Raw genomic sequence first — 19355 nt, 5'->3', positions numbered from 1 at the left:
TTACACGCTGACAGGTGCGGCCTTTCAAAATCTACAAATTAACAAGACGCAGGTTCCGTAATTATCTTTTTCTTTCTTTGAAAATTAGAGCGAATCGATTGCGTCTTGCTGGTGCGAGATGTTCCTCACACTCGCTTTTGCACAGAGTGTTCACTAATCCAAATTCTATTTTCTTAGCTGTTTCGTACGCTGGATTCCGCCTAACCGCTACGCAGGCCACAACGTCCAAGCAGACTATCCGGTATGACCTTCCGCAATGTCGAAGCAGTTGCAATCCGTCTCTTCCTGTGATGCAAAGCCCGTTCCGCATGGTTAAGAATATCTACTTCACCATTACCGAACGCGTCAGTCACTTCGTACAAAGCGAAATGACGCGATAAATCATAGCGCTAAAGAATATTTTTAGCTCATGAACCAGATAGCCGTGGAATTCGTGAACCAGGAAGACTCGCAGGTAACCGTTAAAATTTTGAACGGAGAGGCTAGCCGTCACGTGGGAAGTAAATGATGCTGAACGTAATTTTTTGTTTACGATCACTAAAATTACGAGTTGGTACTCGATAGTATCATATGTAATTAACAATAATAATTTCTTACTCGTTTGCATGAAAGGAAAACGCTATAATATGTGGGGACGAAAGATTTTTAAAAAGCTTAAGTCCGCTTACTACGACGCCTATAGCGGGAGGCAGCCTGCTCACGATGGCATTCCTCTGGAGTGGAGTTACCGTGCTTGTTTCCTTAGCGGAGCAGCGGGCGATTTTCTCGCCCTGTGTGGCTTTTTTTTTTTGAGCTTCAGTGCACTCGAGGCCTTGCACGCTAGCCGCACAGAAGCGGTAGTACTTTTGCATTTGTGCGCTCTCGCTTAAGGCAACGTGAGGCACGCCACCAAAAGCGCCATATCGCTCCTCTACATCAAACTACTCCACCAGAAATGTCTATAATAAATCTATATACGACTCTCGTATTTGAAAAGCATCGAAACCGAAGAAAATCTTGTCAGGCTTTGCCAAAATTAAGCTTCTATTTCCTTCATCGCATCGCACTAACCTTTAGTAGAACGCCAGAAATATATATAATATTAGACTGCAATTTCAGTGTTACTTTTATCATAAAAGAAAACGTGCACTTTACTTTGTCCATCCCACTAGCATCTAATCACGGCTCTTGACGCACGTGGATGGTTCACTCAGGTGACCCAGGGACCGTCACAAAAATGCAAATACGACTCAGACCACAAAGAACTATATATGACTGTTTAGTGTGGTGCGAAAGGATATAAATTCTAGCAAATAAAACGAAATATAGACAAATTGGTAAACATTCTTGTTTACAATAAAGCGCCAACAGATAAGAGACGTTGGGACGATGTCTGCCTTTTGTGCGTCTTTTGCTTGTAGGCATTGCGTTCCACAAGTTAAGAGAGAGGGAGATTTTGTTTACAGGTGTGGCAGAGAGGTGGACCAGAGGTGGTGAGCTCTACTTGCATGAGGTAAGTTCTAGCACCGATGTTAAAGAAAAAATACGAACTTCTTAAACCAAGCATTTATAGTAATGATGTCAGACGACAGTGACACATTTAGTACAAAGACCTCCAACGTTCACAGTAGCTTGCTCGGAATCCTTGGGCCTCGTTAAATTGATAATTATTCATCACTATGATGTTTGGCATGCTCTCTGTGTATTGTGGCCAGGTCTGGTTATTGGGAAGCTCCGGAGTCCTGTTGAAAACACAAAATATCACACGATATTATTCATAGAAGAATTGATTGCAAAAAATTGCTCACATGCTAACAAAATCACAAATTGCATACACATTACAAGAAATCAAGAAAACGCTTGACTGTGGAGACAGTTAAACTCATTAGTCAATAGACACAATGAAACAGGTACCGCAGCTAGTACAATAGACGGTTCTTGTTACCTGGTTTCATTTTGCATGATTGTAAATCAATTTTGTTTGCATTTCGTGAAAGCAGGAATATAGGGGTTTATGTCTATTTTTTTCTTAGCCAAATATTCATAAATATTCATTATCAGCTCTCGCTATGAGTTAACCATTAACATCTTTATGAAGCATATACCATAAGTATATGCTTCGTAAAGATGTTAATGGTTAACTCATAAAGTATGAAGTATACCATAAGTACGAAAAATTACGTTCTTAAATATTACTGCAGTCCTGCACAAAAATCTGAAGAGGGTTATAGTGAGACGTGTTGCAAAAATGAGATGCCAATATCACAAACAGGGAAATATTAATGACATGGGCCAGAGAGTCGCAGTTTCGCCTGAAAGGCGGAACATCGATTGCGATAGCAAATTATTGGGCAGCTGTACAAAGTAAGGGTAGTGGTTTTCTCGGCCTTATAAACTTGTAAACATGCTAACTAAATTACCAAAAAGGTGTCACGCGCGCACAAGCAAACATGAACACATCTCACTCAATGACAGTGGAAACTCGCTGGCTGTCAAAGCGCTGGAGCGAGGAAGCGCGTCAGCAGCAGCGAGCGAATTGACTTTCGTGCTGTGTCTCGCATCAACGTGAACTAAGATCCAGAAACAGCGCATGGCGGACTATGTCCCCTACGCAGATGGCTTGCAAGATACAGTGCGCGACAACCCGGGTCGCGCGGAGTAGAACGCCCCCCACCTTCCCCCGGGACCGTTGCGCACTCCGGGGGGAAGGTGGCGCGCTTTGTTCCCTTTCATGGGCGAGATTGAGCCGCGATCGCCGGCTCACTCTCGCACCCTTTCACTCTCACATACAGCATACTGTGCGCAACATCGATTTTATCGCCCTTGGACCTTATACGGAATGTCGCGGCGACGGCAGCGCCGGCGGTAGAAATCTGCCTGAAATGTCAATATAATGGATATCGCAATAAAATCTGTGAGCTAGCATTACCCAGCTAATAAAACAATTAACTGCCGTGATGCTAACGACAGACTAGTGAAATTAACTTTTTTGTATAGCAACAAGCCATTTGAAATCACAAGGTGTCGCAAAAAAATCACAAAAGCGTCGTCGGACCACGAATGGTAATGTCATTACTAGAGACCGGATTTTAGGCAAATGCTTTTTTGTTCCTTGCGCTCCTATCGCCCCATTTTGATATATGAGCATGAATTAGACTTTAAGAACGGCTTTTATAGTGTTTTTATAGTGCCTATAAATGCCTATTTTGGCGTTTTGTGCCTAAGTGCCTATAAATGCCTTTAAATGCCTTATTTTCAATATCGGTGCCTATATAAACACTATTTGGCCTCAAATTTCGCTTTTGAGTGCAGTTAGAGACCAGTATTCATGTTACCGGGCAACAATGACTGTTCGGAACTCTATGGGGTTCATCCTAGTCATCTAGTTCAACCAACTTTCGCAAAACAACCCCTAGCAGCAGGAGATGGGACGCGACGCGGTTCGCGAATGGGAAACCGCGGAGAGCCGTCAGGGGAAAGGAGAGTAAAGAGCAAAAGAAGAAAGACAAATGTGATGTGCACGCGGCTTTTGTTTTGTTTGTAATTAACTTTTTAGCGTGTTCACTGCCGTCGAGCGTTCCTTCTCAGCGTACAAGATCATTCTCAGTGACAAGAGGAACAATCATGAATCCAAATATTTGGAAATGGTGGTAGTTTGCTATTGTTGCCACAATCGTCAGTGATTCTTAGACTACGTTCCGTGTGCTCTCCAAACCGATTTCTTCAAACATGTTCACTTCAAATGGGTGGAAGTGTATTTTGCAGTGTTGAGGCGCTTTGCCTATACAATTCTCATAATGTCATTGTATATGAGAAAATTGCCAGAGTTGTACCTAACAGTGCTCATGTAAGAACATGTTAATTTCTTATTAAGTTGTAGTCTCATTTGCATTTATTATTTGTCTGTTTTTGTTGTGTCTTAATTTAATTGCGTCAGGCAGACATAAAGTAGCGCTTTTTTAATCAGTAATCCCAACTTTCAAGTACTCTTTTTCATGCTTGTTTCACTTTATGCAACGCTCGAGTACAGTGGCCATTGAACATGACTATGAGCAGTGTGCTTGTTGAATAACGCCAAATGATGGTCATTAGTCCAGCAGTTTTATGGGACAATTGCACGGCTATGTTCAACTGTTGGCGCCTTTGTGCCATCATAAACAATAACATTTCTTGGTTTCCTGTCGTAGATATAGGTCGAGCACGTCTTCGTTTGAAATTATTTGCATTTATGTAAAAATTTATTGTGCCTATATTTACGACGTTAGAGGCCTTTGTGCTCCGTTGTGCTCCGTTGTGCTCCCCTACCCCCTCAACGCCTTGCAGTGCGCAGGCTACGGCGGAGTGGGACGGGGCCACAACGCTCCGCCTCCGAGACATTACCGTGACGCGCAGTTCAAATTTCATTTTGGACTTAGGATTTTGGTGCCTACCAAGCGCTAAACGTAAGCCAAACGCGGCTGTCCTGAGCGAGCTGCATTGCGCTTAGCAACTGGACTTGTGGCGGCACCTCGCGGCTACCGTGGTGTAGACGACCGCAGCGACCAATAGCAGCCGCGTATTGGAGTGTGCTTTATTACGAAATAAAGCAGACAGAAAAGAGCGAGGTTCATGGGGTCTTTTGAAACGAGAGCGTTTGTGAGAAAGGTGACATCGAGCTGCTCTTGCGAGCACCACGGACCGCGTACGACAGCAGAACTTCGCTGAGATGTTCACAACAGCGTATGCTACCGGCGGACTGTGTTATTTCACACAGCCCGAGGGGTGTTTCAAGGCCCTTTAATGGGATTGTGCTCCTAATTGCGTATATTTGTAGCAGCATGAATAGTTAGACATTATTTGTTTTATCACAGAGTAATTCAGTAGAAAATACGTCGGGCAGCGACAACGTTTATAATGCTTTTAGAGGTGGTAGTGCTTGGGAGTGTCCTTTGCTACTATTTCAGTCGTCATTTACGGGCGTGGTGTACCTGGATCTTTCACGAAGCGAATCTCCGACAAACGTCACCGCTCAATAGTGGCGCGCTGGCTGCCGCCGTTTTCGCTCGTCTGCTCACCGTTGAACATGTCATTTGTAGATATATCCAATGCCCACATCGTTGCATCGAATATACTTATGACACCTAAAAGCATCATGGCTACTGTTTTCACTTCCGGTTCATACGGCACAGGCCTGATTTATTTCACATCAGATAGTCACTGTTGTGGGAAGGGTGCATCATACACATCGCACTTCATGGAACACTGACAATCTGAGCTGAACTAATTGGATATCGTTGATCGCACATTTCAGTAGGGAAAAATAATCACTTTGTGCGCAGGCTTCCTTCAAACAATAATTACCACAGAAAGCATAAGCACAGTCTCAGCATAAAACTGCATCGGCCACTTTTGAATTTCCTAGCCGTTCACTAAGCGTACAGGCGTCGAATATATATACTGTGTGTCCCAGTTAACGTTAGCCAAGCTGTTCAACCAAAATACATATTTAAGAAAGACGGTGCTAGATACAATTATAAAACTTACGGTGTTCGGTCGTCATCATCTCGCACAATGCTTTCAAAATCTTTTTTTTTTCGTTGAACGGCTTGGCTAACGTTAGCTTGGACACCGAATACATTCGTATCCGTCGATGTGGCATGGACTGGTACGATGGTTCGCGCAGCAGTGACAACCTGTTTACCAATTGCTTGTTTGCAGAATGCGGGCACAGTTACTTCGGCGAGAAGTCGGTCAGTGGCTATTGCGATATACCTCGTGTTTATTTCCAGCTGAGATATCTGAAATCTATAAGCACTGTAATAACTAACGTTTCACAGTTAGCGACTGATTTATTTTAGTCAGCTTGCGATGGTAAACAGCGCGAAAAAGCGAAGGCAACCAAAAAAAAAACGCACCCCACAAAGTGCTGTGGTGAATTGCATCTTGGCGCTTTCCGTTATGTGTTCTTTTGTGTTTATTTTCGTTATCCGCGCTGTATAGCGTTACATGACGTCATGAGGCAATTAGCCTAGCGTGGCATGATACGGCAATTTATGTGAGGTATTAACAGTTACTGTTACCAAAGACTCGAACTAAAATTCTCCGTGTAGAAGAGCAGCAAGGTGCTTAAATAAAAGTTGTCGCAGTTTCACCTGAAAGGCGAAGCATCAATTGCGATAGCAAAATTGTAGAGAGCTATACGGAGTAACGATATTAGCTTTATCAGCTGTATAAACTTGGACATGTAGCAGCGCCAGCAACACGCAGAACTGTTGTCGACGCCGTCGGCGTTTTGCCCGCGTTCGCTCAAAATGCGTGCAGCGTTGGTGACTGTTGCCAAAGCCTCTTATATATATAGGCACTTAGTGCCGCAGCTAAACGTCACCTCCCTTCCCTCCCCCTCCCCCACGGCCTCTCGCGCGTCGGAAGAAGGCGCATTTGCTCTACATATATGGTGATTGTAAACGAGGAAAGAGCCGCCTACTTCTGCAGCCCTTAAGCGAGCACGGCGCAGAAGGCGCGTTTGTTCTCCGCCGTGCGTTCACTCCCCGTGAAAGAGCGCACCCCTCGCGCCCTTTCACTCGCACATGCAGCGTTCGGCGCGCGGCGACGATTTCACCTCCATTGATGTCATACGGAACCTCACGGCGACGGCAACGGCGACGCCGACGGCAGAAATCTGCTTTTGAGTGTCCATATAATTGCTATCGCAATAAAAAAGGGAAAATTGATATCGATGTGTGATATTATTGCGTGAGAAGGTATATATGTATGTATGTATATATGAATATATGAAAGCTTACTCAGCCAAAAAGGAAATTACGGACAGCAGCAACTAGCACCACAATAGCAGCCGCAAGTGGAAAGAAGCATCGTTGCTCGCAAAGAACTTATCAGAGCAACTATGAGAATTTTGATGTATCACCTTCGCTACAGAACATAACCATTAAACACACACACAAACACACGCAAAATGAAGACCTGCTGCTGTATGCATACCCATGCATTACTCTCCGCTCACCTTCAATGAGTCTTGTCAGCGCATTTATACTTCTCACCAGCATCGCTTGTGTCGTGAAGGAAAGGTCGGCATGCGCACATGCCTGTCTACTCTTGCTTTCCTTTGCTGATATGATCGCGTACTCCATATTTGATACACCGTTCCGTTCGGACAATATACCTAGCCCCGCGTCCCACTGCAATGTAATAAATGACGCCTGTATTGCACCTAACATGCCGATGTCTTCTTTTTTCCCAAGTCGAGACTTGTTTTCTACTCAGCCCCTGTAGACCTTGATAGTACCGCAATGGGCTATATTCTCAAGACTATTCGACAGAAGGTGAATATAAGAATATATAATATACGGAGAATATAAGAATATGACAGCTTTTACTTGCTGTCAATGAAGGCTTGATGTCATTTGATTAAATAGAAATCCTCTCTCGGCCAGTACCTTGAAGTAATTTCGGTGCCCAGATAAAAATAGGCATTCCAAGTCTTACCGGAGGAAGACGAAGTGTTTCTTCTGTGGAACGCATCTCGCCCGTCTCTGTGTTTTTCTGGACTTCTAACTGCAATTGTGGGGTCTACCGCCCCGCATATCGCGGTGATGGACGGACAAGCTCACGGGGCCCCGCCTGGTTCCGGTTCACCGGCGGGCATCGCTTCGAGGAAGCGAGGCAACACGTCTAGTGAGAGCGAAGACACCGAGCTGTACTCCGCCTCAGGTGACGAGTCCTCGGAAGACAACTTTCAACCTGTCTTGCACCGCAAGGCCAAACGAAAGATCATGAACGCGTCTTCGGCGTCAAGTTCGACCACCGTGAAAAATGCGCCTCAACGATGGCCTCATTCCATCCTGTTCGTGCCGCAGAACACAACTGACAATCTGCGCGTGCTCAACAGGCAAGCACTTTCCTTGTATCTAGAAAACACCGTGCCGAATGAGATTAAAGATGTCAGACTGAATACAAGGAAAAACATTATGGCGGTCGATGTGAAGAACTTGAGTGCGCTGAACACATTGCAGCATATAACGCAACTGGGCAACATCAAAGTCCGATCCATCGTGCCCGCTGATGGTGCCACTGTAACAGGAGTCATTTATGACATCGACAACGAAATTTCCAATGCAGACCTGCCAATTCTCATAAAACCGGCAAGCGAAAACAACGTCATTGTGTACGTGGGCCGCCTCGGCAACACACGTTGTGTCAGAATAACATTCAAAGGCGACTGTCTTCCCTCGTACGTGAAGGTAGGCCACTTTCGCCACCCGGTTCGACCATATGTTCCGAGGCCTATGCAGTGTTTCAACTGCCAGAAGATGGGCCATGTGAAGGGCGTTTGCAGAAATTCCGCAATATGCCCCCGATGCGCCGAACCCCACCCAGAAGACAAGTGCAGCGCAACTACTTTGAAGTGCCCAAACTGTCAGGGTGCTCACAGTGCTTCTTCCAAAGACTGTCCACAGATTAAGAAAGAGATTTCTATTCTTAGACAAATGGTGAGAGACAGCTCAACTCACAAAGAGGCCGCTGAAAAAGTCCGACGAAGACGACGCCACCGTCGAAGGTCCTCACGACGGACAACGTCAACTTTTAAAGATATGTCGACCGTTCATAGAACACAGCCAGCTGCTGCTCTGAGCGCGACTAACGCTGAGGTTGGAAGAGAGAAAACTGGGAGATCTCTCTCTACAAAGGAATGGCCACCTCTTACGCCTACACGACCTGTAGCAGAGCCACAGCAGAAGCCACCTCCAGTACAGCAAGGTGCTGCATCGGATGACTTGCAGAATACAGATAAGCAAGTGGTCGCTCTTCTGCGACCACTAATGAGTGCCATTCGCGTGTTATTGAACAACATGCAGACACCGTCAGCCAGAAGTGCACTTCAAGTACTGGACGCTCTGAGTCCGGTGCTGGCAGCCCTTGAGTAGACCATGGCTCAACAGCTACTGCCTTTCAGGCATGAGGTCCGAAAAGCAACAATTTTTCAGTGGAATGCCCGGGGACTCAGATCGCGCATTGCTGATTTTCGTCGGTTCGTTTACGCCCATATGTTTCCGATCATTGTCATCTGCGAACCGAACTTATCCCGCACAATCAGGCTCTCTGGATATGAATCATTCATGTCATCTACTACTGGTGAAAACAGCAAGGTTATGGTGTTTATTCGTCGCAATCTCACTTACATTCTCCAGCCTGTGGCTCCTCATGACGACAATCAATATATATGTCTAACAGTGAAAAAGAAGAAACTTACCATCACCGTTGTGGGCGCTTACCTGTCTCCATCAAGTCGATTTGATCAAACAAGACTACGCGACACCCTATCATCAACTCCTGATCCGTGGGTCATCATTGGGGATTTCAACGCTCATCACACACTGTGGGGCAGTACGAAGATAAACGCGAAAGGCAGACATTTGGTATCCGTCGCTCATGACAATGAACTTTTGTTGTTAAATGACGGCAGTCCTACGTTCTTACGTGGCTCCACGTACAGCAGCTGTCTGGACTTGGCGTTTGTCTCACGAAGCCTCGTCAGACGTGCTGGGTGGTTTGCAGATATAGAAACACATGGGAGTGACCACATTCCGACATACGTCAAAATAAGCGGATTATCTCCTTCCAAGAAACGCGATACCATCCAAAGAGTGGACTGGACCACATTTCAGTCTCTCATGGAAGAGCACTGTCAAGACAACATTTCACATCGTTTGGAAGAGACTATCAAGAGCGCAGTACAAGATACTATGTGCACTCTCACATGCTCTTCGAAGCTAACGGAATTTGATATAGAATTAGAACGACTTCGAGCAATTCGTCGACGTGCTGAACGAAGGTACCGCCGTACGCATGCAATGGATGATTTACGGACCGCCAGACGCATCCAAAAGAAGATCCAGCGCCGGTTAGCTAAGCTGGAATCACAACGCTGGGCTGCATTTTGTGAGTCTCTAGACCCTCGCAAGCCTTTATCGCAATTGTGGAGGACGGTACGAGGTCTCCGGACACTGCCCGTACAGCGGTTTCCATTCAAGGCCCTAGCCCTTTCACAACAGCGACCGGATATTGACGTGGCAGAAGAGTTCTGCGCCAGATTATCCGGCCAACTCGCTTCTCCCAACAATTTTCCGCCTTCGAGTAGCTCTCCACCACCGCGAGATCGACGCATGGATCTACCTTTTTCAATCCATGAACTTAAGGCAGCACTAGCTTTGTGTGGACGCACATCGGCTCCAGGACCTGATGGCATTTCTCACAGAGCCCTACGTCATCTGGGTGAGCGCGCAAGCATTGTTCTCCTAGAGCTCTACAATGAATCTTGGCGCGATGGCACGCTCCCGATAAGCTGGAAAACCAGTCGCCTGGTTCCACTACTGAAGCCTGGCAAATCGCCTTTGGAGCTCTCATCGTATCGCCCGATCGCTTTGGCTAGTTGTGTGGGCAAAGTAATGGAGAGAATGATCCTAGGACGCCTGGAGTGGTACCTAGAGTACCACAACATTTACCCAGAGGCTATGACGGGCTTTCGCCGTGGTCGATCATCGATAGATAACGTCGTTGACCTAGTCACCTACGTTCAGCACGAAAAATGCCGAAAGCGTCTTTGCGCTTCCTTGTTTCTCGACGTGAAAGGGGCATATGACAACATTACGCATGAAACCATACTTACTGCTCTCGAAGAGGTAGGTGTGGGCGGCCGGATGTTTCAATGGATACGCGACTACCTCTCCATGCGATCCTTTTTCGTGAACACTGAGGACGGCCACACCTCTCTACATTACAGCTACCGCGGCGTCCCCCAGGGCGGTGTCCTCAGCCCTGTGTTGTTTAATCTGACTCTCCTTTCTCTCCTTGAGCACCTACCAAGCACAGTTCAGCTATCAATGTATGCGGATGACATCTGCGTTTGGACGTCTGCAGTAACACGCCTACAACTGCGTGCGAGGATCCAGAAAGCCGCATCTCAGACTGCTATTTACCTCCGGAATCGAGGTCTGGCAATATCGTCTGAGAAATGCGCACTTGTGGCATTCACACGGAAGCCCATGGCGAACTACAGCGTACTGATAAATTGCCAAAGAATACCCTACATTCGATCTTACAAGTTTCTAGGCGTTATAATTGACAGAGACATGTCATGGAGCCATCATGTTTCATACATGAAGAAGCGGCTAACAGGCATCTGTCACCTGTTCAAGTTCTTCACTGGAAAGACATGGGGAATGTCCACAAGTGCTATGCTGCAACTATACAATGTGCTGTTTCTTAGCTTCCTGCGGTACAGCTTGCCAGCCTTACCTAACGTCAACAAAACGAGTCTGCGCACCATACAAAGTTTTCAAGCACAAGCGCTCCGCATTTGCCTAGGCCTGCCTCGGAGTGCACCCACAGTGGCGACTATAGCAATTGCTGGAGACCACCTCGCCAAGACTCACATTGAGGTTGAAGCATTAAGGACACATATACGACATCTTGCCCGGACTCCCCACCACCACTTGGCATCTCTGCCAGCGGACAGACAACGTACCTCTTTCTGCCAAACAATAGCCACGCATGGTGAATCATTACCAACTTGCTTCACTCCTGCCGCAAGACCTTCGATTCCTCCGTGGTGCCTTACCCAGCCAAATATCAACCTGATAATACCTGGCATCCAGAAAAAAGCAGAGCTGTCATCACCAGCCCTTAAACAGCTCGCCTTACTCCTGTTGTACGAGAAGTACCAAGAATCTGCCCATATATACACCGACGGCTCCGTCCTGCCGAACAGCTCTACCGCGGCAGTGGTGATACCAACGATGGGCACAACTATTAAATTCAAGACGTCTCACGTCACAACATCGACGGCAGCAGAGCTCGCAGCACTTCTTGCCGCGCTGCAATTCATTAGTGATCAAGTGACACACAAATGGACAATTTTCTCCGACTCAAAGGCGGCTCTGCAGTCTCTACTATCACCTTTACGCCGCGGTCCACACGAGCAGCTGGTCTTTGAGATTGCCGAGGCAATACACAATCTGACTGAGATAGGGCAAGAAATAACTTTTCAGTGGCTTCCAAGTCACTGTGGAATTATCGGCAATGAACGGGCCGATCAAGCTGCCCGCACAGCTCATAAAGAAGATCACAAACGACCCATTCCACTTTCTAGGACTGACGCTGCACGGAAGCTCCGCATGCTCGCTCGCCAACGCACGAGGTCACAATGGAATGAATCGCACTTCATGCATGCTCGCTTATACTCTCTGGACCCAACCCTAAGCCTTCGAGTACCATCAAGGCTTCGCCGAGGAGACGCAACGCTTTTGTGCAGATTATGGTTGGGCGTTGCGTTTACCAACGCCTATGCGTTCCGCATAGGAATGGCCGACAGCGCAGCCTGTGACCACTGCGGCAATGAAGAATCAATTGTACATATATTGTGCGACTGCCCGCAGTACAGTGCGCAAAGACATTCTCTTACCAACGCGCTCAACCAATTGGACGACCGGCCTCTGTCGGAAGAAAAAATTCTCCACCACAGACTGGACCCAACGTCACAGAAGAAGGCCGTGCAGGCGCTTCTGCGCTTCTTGCGAGCCACCGGCCTATCTGACCGACTGTGATTCGAACACTCTTCCGGTGCAACGAAACAATCGCACACCTTCTTTGTGAGTGCCCTCGTTTTAACCCGCAGAGAGCAGCTCTCTCAGCCACGATAGGTCAACTGGACAAACGCTTAATAACGCAAATCAACATCCTTGTAAACTGGCCTACACGAACAACAGCGCGTGCCACCTTGAAGGCACTGCTGCGTTATTTAAAAGACACCGAACTCAGTGACAAATTGTGACTGTACACTGTGTGACGTAGGATGGGACGTTGACACTTTTCAACACTAGAACGCCTTCGCAGACTGCGTGACAATGCCCACAGAAACAGTTCTGTTTTGTGTGTGTGTGTGTGTGATTTTTTTTCTTTCCTTTTTTTCCCCTTTTTTGTACTTATTTTTTCTCTCTCTCTCCTGTCGAATCCCTTTACCCCTCCCCCGGTACAGGGTAGCCAACCGGAGATAATGTCTGGTTAACCTCCCTGTCTTTCCTTTACCTTTCTTTCTCTTCTCTCTCCAAGTCTTACTTCAAAAATAACGTCCGCGATATTGTTGCAAGGCGGAAACAAGTGCAATGGCGTTTATGCAAGGCGAATGTCGAAGGCACCAGCTTACAATAGAACATGGCAGTGGAAGTGCCAGCAGCAACAACACTTCCCCGTCATCGTCTCTTGGCTGCTTTCCCTGTTCTTCTGCATCGCAACAATATTTTGACACAATGTCTTAATTCAGACACATCTTACGGTGCCCCTCTCGATGAATTTATAAATGCCGTGTTGGAATGTAGGCGACGACCTGTGGGCGCATAGATGACAAAACCGGCAGGCCTGATTGTCAATTAATGAACACACTTAGTCGAGCGGTCCCCTTTGTGCTTGTCAAACACTGCCCTAACTGCAACATCACACTTGGTAATAAGGGTCTGTTGAAAAAGTGCTGCAAGACCGCTTTTCGTACATCATGTACGCAACAAACCGAATTCTTGTGCGGACATGAAATGACTCATTTCACAGGTAATATCGAATAGATATCTACTTTCTGGACTCTTGCTACACAAACATCTACTATGCGGTCTGTAATGCGTGAGAACACGGGAAGGATACCCAATACCATTCAGGCCTGTATTTTCATATGCAAGCCTCAGCCTACCTCACTTAGAGGTGGTACGTTTGGAGCGAGGGTTAACTGAGGCTAAACTGTGGAGTCTTACAACATGATTCTTGCCACTTCATTTCAGTTATGAAGGAAGAAGAATTATGCGTTCAAAAAATGTAGGTTACAATAATAAACTACACGGCCCGAAAACGGCAACTTGAGCGCATGCAAACACAAAGACAAAAAGGAAATAAGACATGCGAAAAAAATAATGGAACGAAGCCTATACGCACCCATTTTCACTGAAGCTTGCCAGCATCCTAATAAAGGCCTTGCTCAAGCGGCCATCCACAGAATCGGGGTCTTCTGCGTAGGGTTGACCGAATACGAACGGCAAATCATGGGCATGCGGGGTCCCCATCCATCGCGGGAGTGGATACTTCGACGGCCTATGGGCGAACACGTAGGCAAACACCTTGTTGCTCCTTTTGCTGTGTTTCTCTGCAAAGAATTGCAGTGGGCAGTTGAACAGCCGGTCAGATACGTAGTCAATGTATTGTCTCCGCAGAGCGTTTTTGTCGCCTTCAGGCACATCATCCGTGTATTTCTTTAGCACGACCGGCATGTCTCCTTTCACGAACCGCCATAGTGCAGCCCGAAGCGAATCAGTGAGCCATTTTGTTGATGAGGCGTTGAGATCTTCAGCCAAGAGTTCTGGTTTCGGCGGAAGAAAGAGGAGCCCAGCCGCTTCGTCTGAGGTGACGCCAGCTACTACGTCCACTGACGAGAAGAAACCACGTCTCACGGCCACCAGAGGATTCCGGGGAAAGAACTCGTTATGGTACGTGGGGCTGAAGGGGGCAAATTTTGGGGCCACGACCTCCACAGAAACGTTGAAGAGTAACTCTGCTGGCATGCTTCGCATACAATTGACAATATCTTCCGGATTGGATGACATATTGATCGTTCCTCCTTTGGAGCAGCCAACAACATTCGCAACTTTGTCGCCCTTTGCCATACTTTCTTTGACAGTGTCCCACGTGTCGATACTGTACATACTACCACTCAACAGCACGGCTCTCTTGAAAAGGCCCTGGCTCATCGGCGACAAGATATGCGCATGCGTGCTGGTTGAGCCTGCGCTCTCACCAAACAAAGTAACTCGCTTTCGATCTCCTCCGAAGCATCTGATATTTCGATGCACCCATTTCAGAGCCAAGTTCTGATCCATGTAACCAACGTTACCCGGTGCTTCAGGAGAGTTTGCGTTCATGAAGCCCAAAATGCCAAGTCGATAGTTCATTGAGACTACAAGCATATCAGTAAGCGCTGCGACCACGGATCCATTGTAAATAGCTTGGTTAGCTGTTCCAAATGTGAGACCTCCTCCGTGGATCCAGACTAGGACTGGTCGGCCAGAGGTAGTGTTTTCGGTGCTTTGGGGGACCCAAACGTTGAGGTGCAGGCAGTCCTCTGTGACAGTAGCGCCGTCTAGCGTGATCCCAGGCACAGTTACCTGTGTGATAAGAAATCGACAGGCATACAGACAGCTACGTTGATTGATACCAGCTCTCTGTATCGGTACAGATAAAATTAAAAGCAGATGGTTTCATCTTGTCAACAAAGAGCTAAAACTCAGAAAGCATGCAGACTCCAACCTTTGCTGCGACACCATTGATACCTGATACCTATCCCCATTCAATAAAAGCAGCCATTTCCTTTTTCGTGCCTTCCTTTATGAATTGACGCCAACTCCAGAGGCGCAAGCTGACGTCACTCTGTAACTCATTATATATACAATGTCAAGGACGACAAGGCTGCCTTTAACAAAGATAGGTCCACCTATCGGAACGATGGCTGGCCTGTGTGAGGCGCCTCGACTTTGTTATTAGAAATTTTGCGCGCAGTGTCCTGCCTCTGTTGGTCGCCTTATTGACTTAAGATAGCTAAATGCCTGTTTCCCTCAGAGGCTACAGTTAGTGACTGTTTCCCTTAGAGGCTACCATTAGTAACAGGCTGGCTCGCTGGCTGACTGGCTCACTCGTTAACATTGCGAGCTGAACGTAGGGCACAGATGAATCATTTCACACCTGATGACAAGCAGTAGACCTTGCAGTGACGTTTAGAGTGCCTTGCCAGGCAGCCTTGGGCTTTGGAGGGCGGAACCGGAGGTTGCCAATTGGTGGTTCGGCGAACGGAATGCCACGGTACTCCTCAACTGCCTTGCCCAGAGAAGACACCAATTTCCCGCGAACTCTACCCGCCGTGGTCATCCTCTCGATGTAAGTGTCGTGAGGCATGGCACTCAGCACGCCTGCGAACAGCACGGGGAGTAGCAGTGTTGTGGCCTGCACCATTGCTCACCGTTGTGTTTCACTGTGGATGAAGCGACAATTTTCTGTCAGACACTCGGGAAATCCACAGCTAAAAGAACATTTCTTAGCAATATTTATTTATTGAGGTTGATCTATCGTTCTATAGGTATATCAATGCCACACTTTTGCCTAATTCACAAGTTAAATTATCAGTGTACACATATTGTGAAGTATCGAGAGATTGAAGTGTATTTTCTTGTTACTGCCTAAGCAGTAGCCCTGGGTATTATTTAAATGAAAGGTACATGGTTCTAGAAAGAGCGCGCACCAATTATTGCAAGCAAACGATAGGCTGTCACGTTACTCGTTCGTGTAACGAACGCCCTGCTATAATTGAACTGGCACGAAGCAGTGCGACTGTTCGAAACTTAAATTAAAAGCTTGGCCAGTTTTGAATTTCTACGAAATCCCGTAAGATGTAGATTCTGGTTTGCTTATGGCCAACTAAGTGCGCTATAGCCTCATACCTGGCCTTATTAGGTATTCTGCCTGATCTCCCTTTATTTAGATTTGTCTTTACGTTATGTGACAAGAATGTTTACTAAAGCTGGTTAATGTTGCTATTCATGCGTTTCGGTATTTTGTAACTGAATGTTATTGAGTAACTTAATATGTTATGCATAAGAGCTACCTATTATTATAAAATTTAAAAGTGAACACTGCTGCTGTTATGCCTAGTGCAAGCAGGATGTCGTCAGGAGGTTAAACACCTGCTTTGGTCCTGACTCGTGGGTAATGCCTTGTAATGTCCAAAAAATCCATCATTGAAGTGAATGAAATGCTACGTCTATCAATCTGATCTTTCGGTCTGCATACCTGTCCATTAAAAAACTCGCAGATCAAACGCGCTGTTTGAGTTGATGCTACCGGAAGGTTCCTTGAAACCTTTAAATAAAACATATGTAAAGTATACGCGCGATCGCATATGCACTTCACCAACTTTTGTCGCTTAATCGCCAGCCGGTATTCACTGGGGCACAGAGTCCACGACGTTAAAGTGACATTGTCTCAATATTTCACAGATAAAAACTTGCGCTGTTGCTGCTGTAGCGCTGGTGCAACTTAAGGAGTGTAAACGCATACAAAACACACGCTTGTTTGGCACAGCGTCTTTTCCTGGCTGTTGGAAGACATTGCGGTCCCAGGCCACGTTTGCATGTGGCGCATTTTATTACAGCAGGGATATTTATATGTTCAAGGAACAACATCTCTTGATGCCTGCATGACATATAAACCAGATGGACCCATACGCAAACGTTCCAAGCGCTCTCCACAAGCTCACTAGAACACACTACCTCAGGGTGACATCTCTGCAGGTCCAACATTACCAGCCTACGTGCACTGCATTCTTCTTACATTTCGTTTACATTCACTCAATTGCGCCCACGAAATCCGTCGTCTCTTCGCAGCTACGGCGCGGGAAAACAGTGCGCTCTAAAGAAAGACATTGCAATAAAGACATTCATTGCAATTCGCCGCAGTGCCCTGGTGGCTATGCCGTTTCGCTGCTTAGTACGAGGGGACGGGTTCGATTCGCGGAAGTTGTCGCAATGGCCACATCTAAATGGGAACGAAACGTGACAACGCTCGTGAACTCCGATTTAGGCGCACGTTGAAGTGATCCATGTCATCTAAATCAATCTGGAGGCCTCCAATGCAGCGTCCATCATTTCCCAAAACTTACTTTTGTAAGTAAAAATCAATCTATCAATCGATGAATCAATTTATCGATAAATGAATGAATGAATAAATAAATCAGTCAATCTTTATTTGATGTGTACAGCGACAATTAGTTCATCCGTCATGTTATTTTAGTATCACAAAGCTGAAACGGGTGTTGCTTGTACACGTTCCCGCGATCAGCGAAATTCATTACAGCAGGTGTCACACACGTGTTATACATCGCTATGGCTTGCTGCAGGCAACCCACATACTCTCAGGTAAGCTCATCGACACCTTCGAGAACGTCAAAAGCTTTCGGCAACATCATAAGTTTGCTGGTGTCATGTAGGCATCTACAGTGCGACTACAAGAACAAGTCGCAGAAAGCGGCAACTCGAAAAGAAGACTCTGGGAGCATCGGAACAACGTAAATGAGGATCGCGAGAGCAACCCTGCTGTTTTTGGGGCATGTTGACGCCATGGGTCTCGCAATAAGCTGGCATTGCGCTCATGTTGTGAAATATAAAGAAGTTTGCATAATCATCTTTATCTCTAGTCACCGCTTATTCGAAAGCTTTGAAAATGTTCAATAGAAATTAAAAAAAAAATTCCGACCGCACGTGTTCACGCGACGTCCCGGGGTCTACATCCCACAACCTCACCCTCATCCTTCTTACATGTTATTTGAACAAGTCTCCGGAGTGAGGTTCTGAGACGTCAAGTTTGAAATCATGATTATTTTCCCACTGGGCGGCGTCTGCATTCTTCATGACCCTTTTCTACCAGACGAGATTTCTTGGTCTTTAGAAGCAATACTGTCTTGTAAGAAAAACAGTAATAAAATTGCGAAAGAAAGCACTGTATTATAGGTTTAATGGTGATGTCCATGTTTAGTCGTCACTAACTTGCGTATTGCCGAACATACTAAACGTGTTTAATTTGACTGAATTGTCAATAAAATGTATCTCATGAAGGGAAATTCAGAAAATATTCAACTAAAGCATTTTCTTCATGAGTGCTTTTCTCACTTGGTTAAGCATTTTGATTCTTGAAATACCAGTAACTTGTGTATTGTGTTAATTTTTTCTAGAACGAATGGAACATTGTGTTTTATTACTTTGTGAGTTTTCTGTCATTGCCTAATGTATTTTTTCTGTGATGGGAGCAGTGTCAAGCTGCATAGCAGCGGCTTTTTGTTCCCCTTCTCCTCAGCCATTTGATCTCGAATTGCTATTCATTGTATTGTACCTTCCATGTCTGAAATAATAAAGAAAGAAAGAACATATGCATTTTTCATGTCGTATAGCAGTTGTCTCACCTCTATTGCGTGTCATTGATTATTGGGAAATTACCCTGTTACATTAAGAAAGGACTCCGAGTACCACCAGTTCCGAGTTGCACCAGCAACATTCCAGACTTATGAATATTAAATAAACGTATAGCTTTCCTGTGAACTCTAAAAATTGACCAGGACGCCATAGAACAAATCGTACTGTTAGAAGCATATTTTTCTTGTTGTGATACAGATCCTCCGGTAAAGTTCAGCGCGTATCTTTGCTCTTCTATTTTATTGCAACACCAATATACGAAAACTCCAGCGCATTCGTGCAAGTGTCGTCACCATCGGCTTGCTGTGCCGAATTAAGTTCAAGCCCAAGGAG

General features: G+C 46.1%; 1 protein-coding gene across 3 annotated transcripts in view; it reads right to left on the bottom strand.

The window, feature by feature from the left end:
* Nucleotides 1-1550: 1550 nt before the first annotated feature.
* LOC119465174 (acetylcholinesterase) overlaps nucleotides 1551-19355 on the bottom strand; it is a 35651-nt gene continuing 17846 nt past the window's right edge. For all 3 annotated transcript variants that reach the window (XM_049655573.1, XM_037725971.2, XM_049655572.1), the window contains exons 2-4: nucleotides 15748-16033; nucleotides 13951-15173; nucleotides 1551-1721 (exon numbers count right to left, since the gene is read on the bottom strand). In XM_049655573.1, coding sequence (XP_049511530.1) covers nucleotides 1580-1721; nucleotides 13951-15173; nucleotides 15748-16014 — 1632 coding nt within the window. In that variant the 5' untranslated portion in view covers nucleotides 16015-16033 and the 3' untranslated portion in view covers nucleotides 1551-1579. The remainder of the gene's footprint in view (nucleotides 1722-13950; nucleotides 15174-15747; nucleotides 16034-19355) is intronic.

Source organism: Dermacentor silvarum, chromosome 9 (assembly GCF_013339745.2).
Source record: "Dermacentor silvarum isolate Dsil-2018 chromosome 9, BIME_Dsil_1.4, whole genome shotgun sequence".
Lineage (NCBI taxonomy): Eukaryota > Metazoa > Arthropoda > Arachnida > Ixodida > Ixodidae > Dermacentor > Dermacentor silvarum.
The sequence above is the reverse complement of the archived record's forward strand: the minus strand, read 5'-3'. Positions and strand labels throughout refer to the sequence as shown.